At 41.4% G+C, this 19,714-nt stretch overlaps 1 protein-coding gene across 4 annotated transcripts; it reads right to left on the reverse strand.

Moving 5' to 3' along the window:
- Positions 1-747: 747 nt before the first annotated feature.
- On the reverse strand, positions 748-18,096 carry GID8 (GID complex subunit 8 homolog). Of its 4 annotated transcripts, none has more exons than XM_075277047.1 (5): positions 17,998-18,096; positions 13,908-14,030; positions 7,219-7,415; positions 5,439-5,636; positions 748-4,916 (listed from the first exon to the last, which is right to left on the reverse strand). In XM_075277047.1, exons 2-5 carry the CDS (start codon positions 14,023-14,025, stop codon positions 4,743-4,745), a joined length of 687 nt encoding a protein of 228 aa, XP_075133148.1. In that variant the 5' UTR covers positions 14,026-14,030; positions 17,998-18,096; the 3' UTR covers positions 748-4,742. The 4 variants fall into 4 exon arrangements, with proteins under 4 accessions (XP_075133148.1, XP_075133150.1, XP_075133149.1 ...); XM_075277049.1 differs by lacking the exon at positions 17,998-18,096 and adding an exon at positions 17,897-17,918; XM_075277048.1 differs by lacking the exon at positions 17,998-18,096 and adding an exon at positions 17,765-17,826.
- Between the last annotated feature and the right edge of the window lie 1,618 nt (positions 18,097-19,714).

Below are 19,714 nucleotides of genomic sequence, written 5' to 3' on the forward strand. Positions count from 1 at the left end.
TAACTGCTCCATTAAATGGATCAGTTAAAAAATACTGACACATTCACATCGGTTAGTGTCCATTCACACGTAGGAAAATGGTGAGGAATTTGGTGTGGAATTTTCCACGCTGAAAAATAAAGCCTTCTATTGATTTCAATGGGTTCTGCTAGCTTTTTTTTTCCCACTAGCGGAATTTTCACACCAAATTCCTCACCATTTTCCTCCATGTGAATGGACCCTTAGGGCTAGTTCACACGGGGGGCGGATTTTGGCACCGAGAATGACGCGGGGAGCCGCGTCACTCTTGGGTCAAAACCCGCCTGCCACGACTGTCGCGGTTTACCACTCCGGAGTCAGCTCAAATGAATGGGCCGACCCCGGAGGTTGCTGCTGCCAGGTGGAATCCGCCTGAAGAACATGCCGCTAGCGGAAAAAAGAACGCTAGCGGTCTCCATAGACCACCATTGTGAGGGGACGGATTATAACGTGGATCACGCGCCATAATACGCCCCCTCTGTGCCTGTGTGAAAGGGCCCCTTCCTGTCTTTTAATGTCCGTTATGATTGGCATCTGGGTTTTTTTTTTTTTAAACACACTATCAGATCAGACATCCAACGATAGTGTGAACGCCCCCTAATAAATGTGATCATATGCTTTAAACTAATTTTGGCTCCTTACATAGGAGCTGCGAGTTCATGAAAAGTTGCTCAAACATTTAGTTACACTTTACACTTGTCTACTAAGCTTTATCTATGGTTTCTTACAACATGTCCTGGAGGAAAGAAAGTATTTTTACTTCTCCTATCAAATAACTCTATACAGGCTTAGTCTGCCAGCTCTCGATTCCAGCTAATAAGGCCATCCCCAAAGAAGTTTTCATAAATGGGGGATACGGAGTTCAGGATTACAAAAAACAAAACAAAACAAAAACAAACATGGCAGCTTTCTTCCAAAATACATGTCACACCACACCTGGATCAAAAGCACCCATCACCAAGATTAAAATGTTACATGCCATACATCTTTTTATTTTATTATTTTTTAATCTGTCCGTTCACAAAATATGGATAACCATTTATTTTTCTTAGAGCATTTTTTACTTGGTGTCAGGTCCTGTTTAAGTCTAGTATTGTAGGTATTGTAGCACAGGCCCATTCCATGGACATGAGATCTGACAGCATACACAAGTGGTGGACAGGTGTGGTAGTGTTTCTGCAAGAAAGCCCCCCCACAAATACAATAGCTATTGGACTTAAATAATCCTCAGCCACACCATTTCTCAGCTCCATCTGTTAATAAGAAAGTTGAATGGCAACCAGTAAAGCTGCAATTGCAGCAAATATATCAGCTAGCTTTTCCAAACAGGTGACACAAAGCAGTGACACAAAGTACATATCGCTGTAACTAGACAGTGCACAACTGAGGACAGCAATTGGCTGCAACGGTCATGGGCTGTCAACGTCCCTGGAAGAGAAAGGGAACTCAAAAGGTAAGCACTGCCTGTTTTTTTTGAAGCCTACTATAGAATTATATAATATACTTTAGCCCTGCAATATAGGACATAGCAATATAACATGAACATTGCAGTTACTGGCTGCATCATTCACTTTATTCAGTCTCTCACTTTAAACAGCCCCCCCGAAACTGGTATAGTGATTGGCGGATTAAAGTGCCACTTTACTCACCAGCCAGAAGTCCATGGTCTCTATATAAGTATTAACGCTTAGCATCCAGGCTGTCATACACTTACATAGAAAGAGTGACTTCTAGCTGATGTGTGATCACATGACAATCCAGGCGACTTGTTAGGAGGCTGAATAAAGTGAACAATGTGCCCGGTATACTACAGGGATATAGCAATATATATTTTTCAGAAAGGGAACCTGTCAGGTCATTTTTCTCCCCCAAACCAGCAGCTATTGTATCAAGTTTTGCACTTTAAAATCATGTCCCCCAGTCAGCTTTCTGATGCCAAAGATATGTGCAAATGTACCGTACTTGAACTAGTCACGGTGGGCAGGCACTTCAGCTTCCTAGTCACGGTCCCTGGGCATTTATTTCAGAGCTACATCACACGTCAGCCGGTCCTCTCCTCTCTTCCGAAGTCTGACTAGATAGCTGAAGTGCTTCCTCACTGTGACTAGGTCGGCTCATTTTCATATGAGAAATGGTTGTTTAAAGCTTAAAACTTCAGGATTTGATATAAAAAAAAAACCTAAATTTCGGGACATGTTAGTGAAGTGCAAAATTAGATGCAGTAACTGACGGTGCTGCTTGATGGGTGACAAATAACCTAAGAGGTTTGCTGAAGGAATCAAGGAAATGGGGATGGCAACCATTACGGGAGCTGTAATGGTGGTTATACTGGTTATCACCCAGTTTTATCATAAACGGATGTAACTAAGATGGCAGAATATAATTTGAACCAGTCGGACAGTAGTATACAACTTTTCTGATTTTTACTGCTTAGGAGAAGGTGCCCATCCAACATTATATCAAAGAGCAATACAAGAGGCATTTTGCAACCTGAACCAACCTTCAATGCAATTTACAACCCCCATTTCTCTACAAAATTTCTGACAAAAATGAGTTTTCATTTACTATGGCCAATTTCTCATATCTCCCTCAGAGGTGGTTGCGATGTGTGTTATGGAGCACTAATTGTCTCTCAATCTGGTCTTAATATGTATAGTTTGCTGCAATATACACATTTAATAAGTTATCTCAACAGTATGAGATTATATATATGGATCAATCCCATGAGAGGTAGATACATGCCACCAAGACTTGAACAAGTTCATCATCAAAGCTCAGTACCAAGTGGATAGAGCACCAACCCCTCTGGTAGTGTATATTCTGATAGTGTATATACTGGGGAAAGAGTTAAAAATCAGTTATAGTCTTCAGTTAAGAGAAGGAAAGACAACTCTGTGTTACAAGTATCCCCACCTCCGATCGTTGTTGTACAGTTTGTATATAGATATATATTCTACATAAAAAATGCCCAGTGCGTACATACATTTCTCCAGGACTGATCCAGAGTTACAACCTGTATTGTACTCCACAGCTGCATTCACTATTCTGCAGACAAAGCCATATATATATATCATATATTGTACTGATTCAGAGATCCAGCCTGTATTATTCTCCAGACACTCACTACTCTGCTTGTGAAACCACTGTGTTTACACATCACATTACTTATCCTATATTGATCCTGAGTTGCATGCCTACTCTAGAGCAGCGCTCACTATTCTGCTAGTGGAGTCTCTGGGGATTCTTGGATTTTTCTGGGGATCAAGTCCACTAGGCCCAAAGACATAAAGGTTGTAAATACGGCATGGGCAGTGGCTGGTAGGAACAGTGACTACTGACCCAATTTAAAAAAAAAATATAAGCCAAATAACAGGGTGCATCATTACTAAACACCACTAATATATATTCCGTTCATAAGATTTATTTTCAGGTCAATGACCTCAGAGTGATGTTCAGCTTGCAAGCTCATTACCGCAGCACGTGACCTCAGATATGGGAGTGATTTATTACCTTCCATTTCATTGGAGAAGGGAGGTACACAGAAAGTGAGAGCAGACATAGGAATCATGGGAAATGTAGTTTGCCCATAGAATCACTGCATGGAAATAACAGTGATACAAGGAGCAGCAAGTAAAATAAAGCCAAATAAAGAGTGCACAAGAGAATATTGAGTATTTGGCATTGCTGTGGATGTATTTGCAGATCATTTATGAAAGCTGGATAACCCAACTCCGATTCTGAAAAACAGCCAATTACAGTTAACTGTATAGACCAGATTATTCCATTTCAGATTGCTATTCACAAAACAACCCAAGCAAACACAGGATGTAACTCAGGAGCAGTAAAGTATACATAATGTATGCACATAGTGATTCCATCAACAGAATAGTGAGTACAGCTCTGGAGCTTAATTCAGACTGTAATTCAGAAACAATACAAGTACAGAGTGACTCAGCCAGCCGAGTAGTAAGTACGGCTCCCTTGTATAAAACAGGCAGAAACTCCAAATTAGTACAAAAAAAGTAATATAATGCATTTATAAAATGACTCTATATAGATTAATTTTATAGAAACCTTAAAAATGGAAACCCTCTTTAAACTAAACTTTCTTTGGAGAGCCTGATGCATACATACACATAAGCTAAATCACAGAACACAAAAGTAACCTAGTTAATAATATTGTAGAAGAACAAGGCCACAGCAAATATATTTGATACAATATTTCTACTATAATTATCACAATATTAAAAAAAAAAAAAAAATACAGGGGCCACGTTAGAGGTTATAAATTAAATTTTCTCAAATAGTTCATAGAAGGCTATGGTAAAAATGGGTTTTGGAAATATATAGGTCACAGATCACTGTACTGTGGCTTAAATACTCTGTACCCCTGCTGTATTCCTCTGGTAAAATGCATAGACTACTACTTCCTCTATATCTCTTCTCAGGATCAATTTAACAATTACTAAAATCATATACCAGGCAGGTGAGAGGCCACAGGGTAAGAAAGAAAAAAAAAGACCTATTTTTTCTTCTTTTAACTTTGCAGGGCTATGCTTGGTTGGACCCTTGCCCACTATAAAAGTCAGTGCCCCATGAGTATCTGGCTCGGTGAAAGAAGTATCCAGGTTTAGTGCTGATACACAAAAAAAGAATTCTGCAGTCACAGACTGGTAATGCAGGAGGATGCACACATTCTGGGTATCCCACCACTAGCAGGGGAGTTACTTGGGGTCCTCCACTGTGCCTTTACTGAGGTCCGCCATCTTGGGGTATTTGACTTTCTTCTGGTCAAGCTCATTCTGAGCCCACAGGAGCAGTTTAAGGAGTTTTGCCAGTTTGGGTGTGGACTCACGGTTTTCATAGTCTAAGACAGCCTGGTTAACTTCACTCCAAACCTGGAAAAAGCAAAACAACAGAGCCTGGTAACTGTAGGTGCATAAGGATACTTGGAATAAGCATCAATGGCAAAATAAAAACACCAGGGTATGGATATTATGCAAGTGATTTGTGGTTGTTGACAAAAGGTCAGTAAAACTACAAGAGCCTGGAAAATTAAAAGGGCCATTTCCATGAAATGCCACATAAGGCTTTACTCTAGTGCAAAAGAATAAACATACTGCAGGTATGAAACTTTCCACATGTTTTTACCTTTGTGAAAAATGTCTATAGGATGTGGATGGGATTCAAATTTCCTCAAATCCTACCCATGTGAATTTCAAGGGCTGACCAGGATTAAAAAAGCATGGCTGCTTACTTTCAGAAACAATGACGTATCAGTGCATGGCTGTGTCAGGTACTGCACCTCAGTTACATTGAATCTGTGTTACAAATCCACGCACGGTCTGTGGACTGGAGCTGTTACTTAGAAGAAAGCTACTTTCTAAATCTTGCACTACTTAGTGGATAGGGAACAGTACCTTCTGTCGCTGCATCATGTTCAACAAATCACCGAATGGAGATTCCTCTGGGTTGTCGAAGGCCAACAGTGCCAGCGTTCGTTCCATCTCTGTCAGACACTCTCTGCTCTCCTCACCTTGCTCGGCCAGCTGTGTCTGGGCAAACTCCAGGGCAGCTTCTGTCTCCCTCTGTCGGATCAGTTCTATGAGATGCTGTTGCTGAAGAATCAAAAGAGGCAAACGTCATCTCTGCTCTAAGTTACTTTCCAATAAAATTCTCTTTCATATCAGGAACCCGATATAAGGGGAGCGGTTCAGCAGGGAACATGATGGGACCATTTAACAACCTAGACATTTGTTTCCTCAACAGAATAGCAGATCTGCAAGGCTAACCTGTGAAAAATAGACATATCTGACACTCAAACATGGGGTCACAAACAGAAAATTTCAGTGCCCCTTGTGTCCCTTTTATGTCACAGCAAGGCACAGCTAAAGTAGATTAGCTGTGATCAAGAGAATGCCAAGAGTGTGCAAAGCAGGAATCAAAACAAAAGGTGGCTACTTTGAAGAACCTAGAATATAAGACAGATTTTCAGTTGTTTCACACTATTTTGTTAAGTATATAATTCCACATGTGTTCATTCATAGTTTTGATGCCTTCAGTGTGAATCTACATTTTTCATAGTCATGAAAATACAGAAAACTCTTTGAATGAGAAGGTGTGTCCAAACTTTTGGTCTGTGCTGTGTATATATATATATATATATATATATATATATATATATATATATATATATATATATATACACACACACACACACACACACACACACACTACTGATTTCAGCAATAATGAAAAGTTAGTTATTCTTTAAAGAGGACCTTTCACCACCAATGCCAGTCTGTTAATAGGTGAAGCTCCTAAGATTTCAACAGACTTGAAATTTTTTCTGTAGCCCCCACCGTTCATGAGAAATCTGTGTAGCTAGTTTTGATGGCCGATATGCTACTTAGGCTCTGTACTGTCAGAAGGCAAGTGTAAGGCATGAGCAAGAAATAGGGTGTGATTTAGAGCTCCAGAGGCAGCCAGTGTCAGAGCTCAGATTAATACCCCTAGTCTGTTCTTGCCTGACACTGCCCATCTGACAGTAGAAAGCCTAAATAGCATATCAGGGCTCGTTCACATCTGCGCCCGGTCTCCGTTCTGCAGTTTTCCGTTTCCTGCTCAAAACAGAGGCAGGAGACGGAAACCTGCAGGACTCTTTCAAACCCATTCATTTGAATGGGTTTGAAAGATGTCCGGCCGTGACCGTTTTATGCTCTCCGCTGCGAAACCGTTTTTTTTTTTTAAACCGGACACAGAGTCGGACATGCAGTAATCAAATGTAAAAGTTCAGCTCACACCGGCCAAGGATATTACTTTTTACTTTTGGACATGCAGTACTCTGTGTCCGATTTAAAAAAAAAATGGTTTCGCGCTGGAGAGCATAAAACACTCACCACCGCTCACGGCCCGACCCGATCTGACAGGTTTGCAGAAGACAGAAACCACAGAACGGACTGCCGAACGCTAGTGTGAACCTAGCATCAAGCACCAATACTGACCGTGATTAATCATGAACATGTGAGCTAGAGAATAAATTCCAACTGTGCCAGAAATAGTGGAGCAGCACCTATTAAAAATTGTAAAAAGCTGGACTTGGCAGCAGTGGTGGAGGATCCTCTTTGAGTATTAAATAGTCACCACTTTGATTTGCACAGAGTAATGCTCTATCTAACGCTGCAGTGCCCCTGGTCTGACCTGTAGGTGAAAATACAGATAACGGTGAGTGTCCAGTAACTCTGGATGGAGGGAGTTTATAAGGGCTATGGCTTCCTGAATCTGTCCTTTAAGAATCATCTCCCGAATCTTAATCCTTTCATCCAGGCTCTCCAGGTCTACACTGGGCTCAATACCAGACTCCATTCGAAACTTCTCTGCTGCCTCTTTGAACCCCTCTGTAACGAAAACAAAATTCACGTAAGAGAATAGAATTTGTACATATAATTTTGAATTCAATAACATCAGTGAACAGAGCTCTCCCTCTAGTGGTAAAAGCACACACATAGGAATGTATCAATCATATAAGTACTCAATAACCTGGTACTTAAAACCCCCTAGCTATGAATAGCCACTTACTTTCCCTGTAGTGACCTCTTCAGGAGTAATGTAGTATTATTCAAATGTACAAGATGTCATGTAGAACCTGCTAGGCCAAGTCCTCCAAAATAGTTATAAAAAAAATAAATAATTTATATATAATTTTTTTTTTTTTAAACACAAAAACAGAAGTTTGAGACCTATAATGATACAACACTATGCATAGTGCAAGAGTACTAATTGGTATAAATATGTAACAGTTGTAAATTATTCAATTCATTGCAAATGTATTGCAGTGTTTCCGTGTAAGGCCCTTTATCGACAGCAGTCTTTATATTAAAATATATATCACAACACTGGTGAGTTCTTGAGCACATTAACCTGTACTATGACATATAAATTGAATCACTTCAATCCATTTATTAATCCACTGAAATAAAACATCTAGTAATCTGACAGCATACAAAAACACCACAATACAATAGAATACATTTTCAATTTTGCATAATTGCCTATAATCTAAATGTGGAACTTACTCTAGCGTATTGCCACTGTAGAAAAGAATAAAAAATTGAGAGTCATCCCACACTCACATGCAATGTAGCAGGATATTCTTAAAAAAAAAACAAAAAAAAAAAACCTGCAGGCTTCAGCGGTGGGACCTGCATCGATCCAGGCTCCCATTGAAATCAATGGGAGCTTTTACGGCGCTCAAAATCTCACACGCCGTATACGTGCCAGGTCACGCGGGACGTTACTCCGTGTGAATGGACCCTTAAAGGGGTTCTCCCAGTTATCAGGCTAGCTAATTCAGTTGTGTTCATTATGGCAGAGACAGGTAGTCTCTGTATGTAACACAGAATGGAGTTGCTGCTGCCTGTACTTCATAGTCCAATATGGGTGGGTGGAGCTACACGCAAATTTGGGGGGTGGAGCTAAACGACAGGTTGCATGTGAAACCCCGCCCACCAAATGATGCAAGAAACCAGGAAGAAAGAAGATTTTACAGCAGTAAAGACTGATGAGTATGTGAGGTGGGAATACCCCTTTAAGTTTATTCTAAACACAAATATGATAGGATATGATATATTTATTTATTTTAAAAGGCAATTGCATGCTCAGCACAGCTATTCCAGCAGCCTCTGGGCACCAGAACGTACTGCAGTTCTTATTTCAGTAATAGAAGCGGCAGCAACAGAAAACTGCAGCACCATTCCTATTACTTGATTAGGATAAACCTGCACATTCCTCATACCGGAATACCGATGACCTATAATCTTTCAGATGACTATATGAAACAAACATTATCCCCAACAATCACATTTTATACATATGATCATACTGTAAAAAAAACAAAAACATTTTTTGCATTTCAACATACATTACTATGGATCTGTTGTATACGTGTACAGAACAAACATTTGGCCATTTGAATGAGCTCTGAGGCTACTCTCTAGAGTAGACTATCTGTAGTGCTATGGTAATGATTGATATTTAACTACTAAGTGACAGCTGCAGTCCACAAGATTGTATGCAAATCAATATATTCCTTTGCACTGCAGCTGTTGATCAATAGCTAAACAGGACCTTTCACCACTTCTACCAACTACAACTGCTTGCATCCTTTAAAGAGGCTCTATCTCTGCCATTCTCTCCTACCTGTGTGTGCAAACAGGAAGTCAGCAGCAGCAACCTCTGCTGTACACATACAGTACATAGGAAAGAATAGGCAGAGGGTGCACAATGAGACACAATGGTCTCATTCAAAAACCACTGAGGCGACTTACATACAAAAGGTAGGTGTGGAATAACCTTTCTAAAGGCTATGCAAGGATGTGCTTAGTTAAAAATGACTTTTCCCAATGATAGAGCCCCTTTAATAGGTGAAACACTATGCTGAAAAAGCGCACTGCCACAAAAAATGTTTAACAAAAACATATCAAACTTTATTTAAATACATGTTAAAACATATATAGGGAAAAAGATGATAAATGAGGTGGTACAACCATACAAACAATGGAGGCCCAATTAGAATAATAATGTATAATAGTGAATAGCTGACACTCTCATTACATGCATATAAGGATATATACAATATCCATAGTTTTTAGAGTGCATATACACCATAAAATAACATAGTACAAAGTAGTTAATAACCTATGGGAGGACCTCCATGTAGTAAACGCGCCCCGACGCGCGTTTCGCCACTATGTGGCTTCGTCAGGGGGAAGAAACGTTATGTTTGAGTGTGCAGCAGCAGGGTTCAGCGCATCTCTGATTCAGAAGAGCTGAGTGTGCAGCACGGTTCAGCGCACACTCAGCCCTGCTACATCTCTAATGTAGCAGTGCCGAGTGTGCAGCAGGGTTCAGATCTCCGGTGTAGCAGTGCTGGCCATGCACTCAGATCGGCTGCATCTCCAGTGTAGCCGAGCTGAGCGCATGGCCAGCACTGCTACATCTCGGCATAGGAATGTATTGACCAGCGTTGATTGGCCAAATGCCATACAGAGTACAGCATTCGGCCAATCAACGCTGGTTCTGCCAGAGGAGGCGGAGTCTAAGATCGATCCACAGCAGTCTCCATTCTGGTCCGATCTTAGACTCCGCCTCCTCACAGACGAACCTCCGGCAGAACCAGCATTGATTGGCCGAATGCTGTACTCTGTATGGCATTCGGCCAATCAACGTTGGCCAATGCATTCCTATGGGAAAAAGTCAGCTCGTGCATATCGCAAGCTGACAGGGTTCCCGACCAGATAGAACCCCAAAGAGCTGGGTGAGTAACATTCCCACCTAAATAAAGGTAATCCCTAGCTAACCCTGCCTGTACATATATCACAGTCACATAGTTCACAGTCTCAAATTAACCGAATGTTAAATCTACCATTCGTATAAATTGGAGGTCACCCGATTTAGCCAGCCAATTAATTTTTCAATGCCTCAGTTGTCGTAGTTCCTCTCCCACCTCCCCTGCGTAGTTATTGGTGCAAAAAAAAGCGCCAGGGAAGGTGGGAGGGGATACAACTTTTTAGTGCGTTTGCCTCGTGGTATTCGATTGGAATCGAATACCTCGAACGGCTTGATAGTCGATCAAATATCTATCCAATCGAACAGTGTTCGCTCATCTCTAGTTAGGAGTAATAGGAGTTACTCCAGCCGGTAAGAGGCCCTATTTATTTACCGATCCTGGCAGGGGCCAGGATTGGTAAGCGACGCCGCGAGCCCCACAAACTCTATTACTATACTCAGGGATCATTTCAGACCCCCAAGTATAATGATCGGAGGCCCGGGAGAGGTAAGCGAACATAAAAAAACTGTGTTACTTACCTCTCCGGTTTCCAGACAGTCTTCGGGCCTACTTCTGTGACGTCCCTGACATCACATGACCAGGCACTGCGTCCCGGGTCATGTGACATCCGGACGTCATTGAAGATGGCCGAACCACCAAGGACTGCAGCGGAGCCAGAGATAGGTAAGTAACAGTGTTTTTTTTATTTTGGTATCCCCCTCGATCTCCGATTATTATACTCTGGGATCTGAAAATACCCCAGAGTATAATTGTTCATGGGTGTTCACAATGGGGCACAATACTGTGCGCAGGGGCCACTATGGAGCACAATACTGTGCGCAGGGGCCACTATGGGGCACAATACTGTGCGCAGGGGCCACTATGGGGCACAATACTGTGCGCAGGGGCCACTATGGGGCACAATACTGTGCGCAGGGGCCACTATGGGGCACAATACTGTGCGCAGGGGCCACTATGGGGCACAATACTGTGCGCAGGGGCCACTATGGGGCACAATACTGTGCGCAGGGGCCACTATGGGGCACAATACTGTGATCTGATCACAGCTATTCTGTGAGTAGAGAAGACAAAATCTGCCTTTCGTAATAGGTGATGTCACAGTTTATCTATTTCCCAACTTCGTGCAATGAACTCAACAAAGGTCACAGAGCATGCCTAGAAAACTCTCCCATAGAATTCAGTAGGGTCTGCTCCAGATCACTGTCCTTGGTTCATCTAAAACTATTTTAGGTTAGTGACAAGAATTGAAACTTTATAGTACTGTAATTCTTTTTTTTTTACTGTAATTCTTTTTTTTTTTTTTTTTTTTTAGATAGATACCATGGAAGACTAAACAATATCACAGACAATTCTTAAAAATATGTTTAATATTAAAACATGATTTAAACAATAGGTCAACACTTTCCCTCTAAGGGCTCGTTCACATCTGCGTTCATCGGTCCTTATTGCAGGTTTCCGTTTCCTGCATAAAACAGATGCAGGAGACGGAAACCTGCAGGAGACTTTCTCACCCATTCATTTGAATGGGTGAGAAAGCTGTCCGGCCGTGCGAAGCAGTGAGCGTTTTGCGCTCTCCGCCGCGAAACCGGGTTTTATAATCCGGACACAGAGTCGGACATGCACTACTCTGTGTCCGGATAAAAAAATCTGGTTTCGCGGCGGAGAGCCTAAAACGCTCACCGCCGCGCACGGCCGGACCCGGTCTATGGTTTCCGTCTTCTGCCATGCAGAAGACAGAAACCATAGTACGGAGACATGAACGCAGGTGTGAACCCAGCGTTACCTCTGGGGTATTTGGAGAATAAAGAGCTTTTCCTACAGCACATAATCCCCTATCCACAAGATCAGTTAAAACAAACAAACAAACAAAAAAAAAGACATTTTACAAATGAAAAAATAAACATGAGAGGACTTTGTTATAAAAACCTTGAAGAAGCACACACATATGGTATTGCTACAAATGTAAGAAGTTAAAGGGGTTGTCTGGGGTAAAATGATCTTTCTAATCTAAGCTACACCCTCCCCCACACCTTCTAAATTACTTACAGTAGCAAAAATCAATATTTACGTAGCTCGCCAGGGCGCCCCAGGCACAATTTCTGGTCACATTTTCCCAGCTTCTACACAGCACAGAGGTTGCTCACAAGTCAAAGTGAGTGGATTTATTTCTGAATAGATGTTTGTCTTATTACTGATGAGGTATTAGACAAAGAAAGTGGGCAGCTTTACTTATTGTGCTCAGATTCCTCTTTTCCTGGGTAAGAGATTTATTTATTTTTTGCTGCATCATAACCTGGATTTAGACTCCACTGCCCTTGGATCTCCTATATTATGCTCTCTTATTCTTTTCTGAATTAATAGTTTGCCATTTTACTGTTATTCCTGGCAGAATTACATGTCAAAAAAACAGTTAGTAGCAGACTGCTCCTTGATGTACACACTCAAAGCCTGAGCTAGAAATGTAAAATGTGGCGGGCGATTCATAACACTATGTAACACAATCTAACAAAATCTAACACTATACAACAATACTTAACAGACAAAAAAAGTAAAATGTGCTGTAGTCACAATGTGATTGTTAGCAGCAGGAAAAAAAAATATCATAGGACAGCATGTATGAAGGCTTATACAATCATAGGACAGATTGCCAATGAAAACCCTACAGATATTTCGATGAAAACTCAGGTACCCTTTTTAAAAGATGTGTGTCATCAGAATTTGCCTATTTTTAAACCAAGTTTTTGTATTAAACGTAATTTCTAATAATCTTTGATTTTATTTTGAAATGTTTATGCCACTATCAATATTTTTATATTTTAAGTGTTAGATACTGCAATTTTTACCCCGGCCACTAATCCTAACAATAGATTGAAACTTGCCAATGCCAATACTGTAGAAGTTCTTTTAGCAGTTATCTCATTTACATCACAGACACGATTACAATAGAAGACAATAAATCTATAGAAAAAAACAAACAAAAAACAAACACACCACATAACACCAATTGCAATCCACAACTAACAATCGTTGAGGTCACGGCTTATCTACTCTCCTTTCTTGCAGAGACATCAAAGAGTCAGATCTGTTGCTGTGAAGGAGAGACTCAGACAAGAATAGCTCAGCAAAACTTCTATATTATAGGGCATTATACATTCCAGTGTTATAATGAAATTCAGTTTATCAGACCTAGTCTCTGATTAGGCCTAATAGGGTTCTTTATATAGCAATGCTGGAGGCCACAGTCAGCCCTCTGCCATGGAAACTCCCCATCACCTGGCGTGCAAAGGGACAAGAAGCTAGCAGAGGGAACACATCTGTCTAACCACTTTACATGCCACAGTCACTACTGACTGTGGTAGGTAAAGGGTTGAACTGTTGTGGATTGGAGTTATCCATCCCCTGCAGCAATCCTGCCGATTTTGCACCCGCGTGAGAACCATGACGAATACGTCAATCCTGGAGCATTACTGCCCCTCCTTCATGACAGATATATTCGTCTTGTAGTGTTATGGGGTTAACTGCACACACAATTAGCACTGACCGGTTACCAGGTAGTTCATTATTAGTCGATTCATGTCTGCTCTCTGAATGTGCAGGTTGTTCAGCTTTTCCATCCATTCGTCCTTGGTGATCTCCTCTGGTTTCTCAGAATAACTCATGATTGCTGTGGATGGCAGAAAACATATTAAATATTATAAAGTTGTATTTAAAAATATTACAAAAAACAAAATATATAAATCTCACCAAGCAAGCATAATGGAGTTGGACAAATCCCCTAAACACACAAGACCAGTACAAATCATATTGAGGTGCTGCTTTTAACCTGTCAGGCCTATGCATGGTCTCTGAGAATCTGTACATGAAAAGGCTCAGCAAGAACGGGTAACACATGGGGGTGTGCAAGTCAGCAAGGAGGAATGTAGGGATCTGGCTTTTTTGCCAGATTGTTCTTTATGTATGTTCCATTGCTTTTATATTTGGTATATATACATCTGCCAAAAAGGCAGAGAAAAAAAAAAAAAAAAAAAAAGCTCCAATTTGTTAGTTTTATTTTCATATTTATTACCAGTTATTTGAAGTCATGACTATGCCAAATATGTGTGTAAGATTTTTAAGTTTTGGGTTATAAATGTAAAATAACCCTCCCAGCACAACCTCAAAAATGAAATATAAGTCAGTAAGTACTTTGCCCCATTACAGCAAAATTGTGATTTGCCAGCTACTGACGCCATCTTCTTAATACACAGGTCCATGACCTCATAGACACTAAGGCTGCGGCCTCACCTTGCAAGGTTTTTTGTTGCAGATTTTGCTGCAGTTTTTTGAGCCAAAGCAAGCAGTGGACTGAGCAGAAGGTAGAAGTATAAGAACTTCCTATATATTTCCCATTCCTCTTGTAGCCTTTCTTGGCTTTGGCTGAAAAAACACAGCAAAATCTGCAACAGAAAAAAAAAAAGCTGCATTTCCACAACATGGGGCCTCAGCCTAAAGGTGAAATCATTAGTGGCATATCTGTTCCGGAATCTCCCGAAAAAATTAATTCGAAATGCTGCAAAAATAACCAAATTAAAAGCTGATCAAAATCTACAACAAGCCTGACGTGCATGTGACATTTCTGCTGACCATAAAGCCTATGCACTTATGGATATGTTACTTGTCACTGCCGGGGAGGACCTTCCAAATGTCTGGTCAGTAGTTATGGATAACAACATACAGCTTTGGATGGGAGTACCAGGATGTAAGGAGGACTGGATAAAAGAAACCAGGAATAAACAACCACCACCTAGACCTATACATAACACATACAGACATGAAACCACCAGGACATAAAGAGGCAGTCCTTCAGTGTTTCTATACCTATATTAGGGCCCCTTCACATGGAGTTTACGCTCCGCTCATTCTGAACGTAAACTCGTTCAGAATGAGCGGCGTTAAAACAGATCCCAATGATTTCTATGGGCGCCGGAATATGTGCGTATCACATTGAAAGGAATAGAGGAAAAAAAAGAAAAAAAAAAAGACTCCCATTGATTTCAATGGGTAGCGTGCGTATACCAGCACCCATAGAAATCAATGGGATCTGTTTTAACGCCACTCACTCTGAACGAGTTTACGTTCAGAATGAGCGGAGCGTAAACTCCGTGTGAAGGTTCCTTAGAGAGTATAATTTCAGCCTTTCTTGGCAAAAATGAAAATACCCACGTTTCTGGCCACCTATCGTGGTTGTGATTACAGAAACAACGAAAAGAGGCAGTAAGTGAAGGGAAACGCTATAGAGCTGCATGCTATTACAGATACAGGCAGCATGGCAGCTCAGTGGGTAGCACTGTTGCCTTGTACGACTAGAGTCCAAGGTTCGAATTCAGGCAAAGACAACAACTGCATGGAGTTTGTGTGGGTTATGGAATTTAGATTATGGGTTCTGTTTGGGACAGTGTTGACAATATTTGTAAACAGCTGTGTAATAGGATGACGCAAAGAAAAAAAAATGTTTGTGGTTTTATGTATAATTAAATTAAACTTTTTCAACCTCTATTACACTTTACTAATATATTTTATGTTTCCATTTCTCAACATTGCTAAAATCTCAGCTGGCTTTTGCTTTCTGGGAACGTACTTGTTTACACGAGAGGCTAGAAACCTGTACAAACCGAAGATGTCTAACATCTTAGGCTGGGTTCACATCTGCATCTGGTATCCATCCGCTTGCAAACAGTCTTAAAAGAAAAACGGTTTGGTACAAAAAGCATTCCAATCAGTTACACAGCAGATACCTGAATAATTTTTTTTTTTTTTTTAGACGGATTAGGGGGCGTTCACACCAGTGTCTGCTGTCCACCCAGGGTTTTGTTTTGTTTTTTTTTGCACGGACACAAAGTCTGACATGTAGGACTTTGTGTCAATCCAAAAAACAAACAAACAAAAAAAAAACCCTGTTTCCCCACGGAGAGACTGCATATGGACACCGGCAGTTTGCTTTAAAGGGGCTCTATCATTGGGAAAACTCATTTTTAACTAATCAGATCATTGCATATCCTTTAGAAAGTCTATTTCACACCTACCTTTAGTATGTAGATTGCCTCAGTGGTTTCTGAATAAGTCCATCTTTATTCATATGCATCATGCACCCTCTTTGCTATTGTTTCATATGGGTGTATACAGCACAGGCTGCTGCTGCTGCCTCAGCTTCCTGCTAGCACACACATAGGAGATAATAGCAGGGACAAGTGCTGCTGGGAACTTCCTGTGCTGGTTGGAAGCTCATTAGCATATGAATAAAAATGGACTTATTCAAAAAGCACTGAGGCAATTTACATATAAAAGGTAGGTGGGGAATAGCCTTTCTAAAGCCTATGCAAGGATGTGATTAGTTAAAAATGACTTTTCCTAATGATAGAGTCCCTTTAAAACCCATTCAAAAACTAATGGGTGTTTAAACTGACCACCAGCAAGCCGTCCCCTATCCAGTATCTCCAGGGATTAGGACGGAAACCCCAAGGCGGCCAGCAGACGCTAGTGTTAACGCCCCCTTAGTCAATTGGTGTCTATTCAAAAAAACTGACCATTTGTGTCAATGTGTGTCCAATCTTTTGTTTTTTTCTTCCATTTCTTCATTCTGAGCATGTGCAGAGGGAAAACCGGATTCCAAAACTGACACAAACTGATTGCTATCCATTTGTAATCCGTTTTCCATAGACCAAAAAAATAAATAAAAACAAAACACGGATTGGTTGCGGACCGTCTGGTATCCTTAATTTTAGTACAAGAGGCAGAGTCCTGCTTCTACTTTTCTCTGCACAAAAAAAGCGGAAACCAGACGGAAATGGCACAAACTGATACATGTAAATTACTTTTAAAATCGTTTGAAATCAATGAGTTTTATTCTGGACAGTTCCAAATCAGTTTTTGAAGGTTTCAAATACTGATTTTGAACGGACTTGCTGAATGCAGATGTGAACTGGGCCTGAGGTTCCTTTATAATTGCATCCAGTCTAGACAATATAGATTGATATAGTTTGCCTGCATTGATACACTGTGATTGTCTGAAGCGGATACAACTGTAGCAAACCCTCAGATGTGAAACGTTTGCCATATTCCATCATTGCGGTAACATGGCGCTGGAGAACACAACATTATGCTCGTTGCAAAGGTAAGTTAGAAACATTGTCTTCCATTGTACTCCCCGCAGTAACTTGCTAAGGTTAGGGCTCTCCTGCTCTGTAATAACCTCAATGACAGACATATTGTTGTCCCGGCGCATTCTTTCATTCTCTTACTACAGACATACTAATGTCCAGTACAAGCACCAGGTAGCCAGCTCATTGCTTGGTACTATGTCTATGACTAGCACAAATGGAAAAAGGCACAGGGCAGAAAACTGTAGGAAAAGACAATGACCTGCAAAGACGGAGACAGAGATGGAAGAGGCACCGGGCCAGAGAAAACAATGTACATGAAGGAGCCCCCTGGCCAGCTGGATGTAAACACACCAATGGCAGCAGCCCGGGGACCGGCTCAACAGTCAGCTACCTGGACCCGGCTCTCACACAATGACCAGAAGTGGCCACCAGACAGCAATACCATGCAGTGAAACGGAGCCCAAGATCAGCCTCCGGTAAACAGACACTTACCGAACTTCCGGCCCTGACGTCACCGAGGCACCGAATGCTCAGCGTGTCACGTGACTCTGCAGCATCGCGAGGTTTAGTCATCTGATTGAGAGGTTGTAGAGAGCTAATGGCTAGTGCACATGCGCAGAGTGTTCAATTAGGTTTTACTGGTTGCTATAAGCAACACATGAGGACACCTGCCTGGTCAGTCATCGCCGCATACTACATGTGTGCGACATCGAAGTGGACTGTGAAGGGGCTCTATCTACTAAGGATTTGCACCAGGTTTGTCTTCAGCACGATTGTAGGCGAAAAATTATAGAGGTTTCAAAAAGAGGCACATGTGAACACAGACTTATTGGTCACTTTTCATGACAGTGAAAAGTAGCCATTGTAAAACTCATTAGAGTCTATGTGTATTCACATGTTCGGTTTTTCTTTTCAACCGTGAAAACGGACAAATATCTCACAAACTGTTTTAGGCCGGGGCCCCATGGGACGTAAACGCCGCGATTTGCCCGCAGCAGAGACACTGCAGGAAAAATCGCGGCGTTTTACAGTGCAAGCAAAAGGGATGGGATTCATGCGAATCCCATGCCCACTTTGCGGAAGAATTCGCAGCGCGGACATGCTGTGATTTGCAAAGCCGTTGCGGCTTTGCAAATCGCAGCATGTCAATTATATTTACAGAAACGCCGGCGGCTTTCCCATATATATAATTGTAACAGAAAGTCCACAGAGGAGAACTCTGCGAACTTTCTGTTGAAAGCGGTGCGGAAAGAACCACAGTACGTTCATGCCGCGCTTTAGCGCTGCAATTACGGCCCGTGGGGCCTTAGCCTTAATGTTTATTAGAAAAAACTTTCATGGGTTTTGAAACGTCTGTGTAATAATTCTTCAAAAAATAGACATCACATGCCCATTTTTCACTGTACTGTGAATAAGGCTTTAGCTAGGGTCACATCTCACTGGACTACTACAAATTCAGGCCAAAAAATTCGGTGGAATGCAAAGTCCTCTGTGCTGGTTTCAGTATATAACCGGTGGAAACACAGAGCACCCCTTTATTATCTACCAGGTCTGTGGGTCACCTGTTTTTTTTTTTGTTCTTTTTTATTTACGCAGACGGGCTCTCAATCTTTCGGGTCCCCATGCAGACCTGAATGATAACGCTAGTGTGAACCTAGAATAAATTTATATCCACTGCTGGCTCATTAATCGTCTCTGCACTGTGTGAATTTTTTTTTCCTCTCTCAGGCGTGGTTCACACCTGCGTTAGGTATTTCGAATAACGAATGCAGTGAAAGAACACAGACCCCATAGACTATAATGGGGTCCGTGTGTTTTCCACGCAGTCTCTGCACGAGTCATGCGGAGAGGAAAGTAGCTCATGAAGTACTTTTCTCTACACATGACTCGCGCGGAGACCGCATGAAAAACACACGAACCCTATTATAGTCTACGGGGTCCATTTGCTTTCATAAGCTAACTGCTTGTCAATTTGTGGGGTCCCCAAGTGGACTCCCTGAACGGAATACTGAACGCAGATGTGAACCAGGCCTTAGCAAGTCTCAATTTTATTTTTTTTCCCCATGTAGAGTGTATTGGCATATAGAGATTTCACCATATGCTAGTACATTCTACGTGGGGAACAAAATATACTACTGAGGCTAGCTAAGAGAAAAAAAAAACCCTCCCATTGAAGCCAATGAAGCTATTGGTGCTGTGAAGTTTCTAA

Source organism: Leptodactylus fuscus, chromosome 6 (genome assembly GCF_031893055.1).
Source record: "Leptodactylus fuscus isolate aLepFus1 chromosome 6, aLepFus1.hap2, whole genome shotgun sequence".
In the NCBI taxonomy this organism is placed as follows: Eukaryota; Metazoa; Chordata; class Amphibia; order Anura; family Leptodactylidae; genus Leptodactylus; species Leptodactylus fuscus.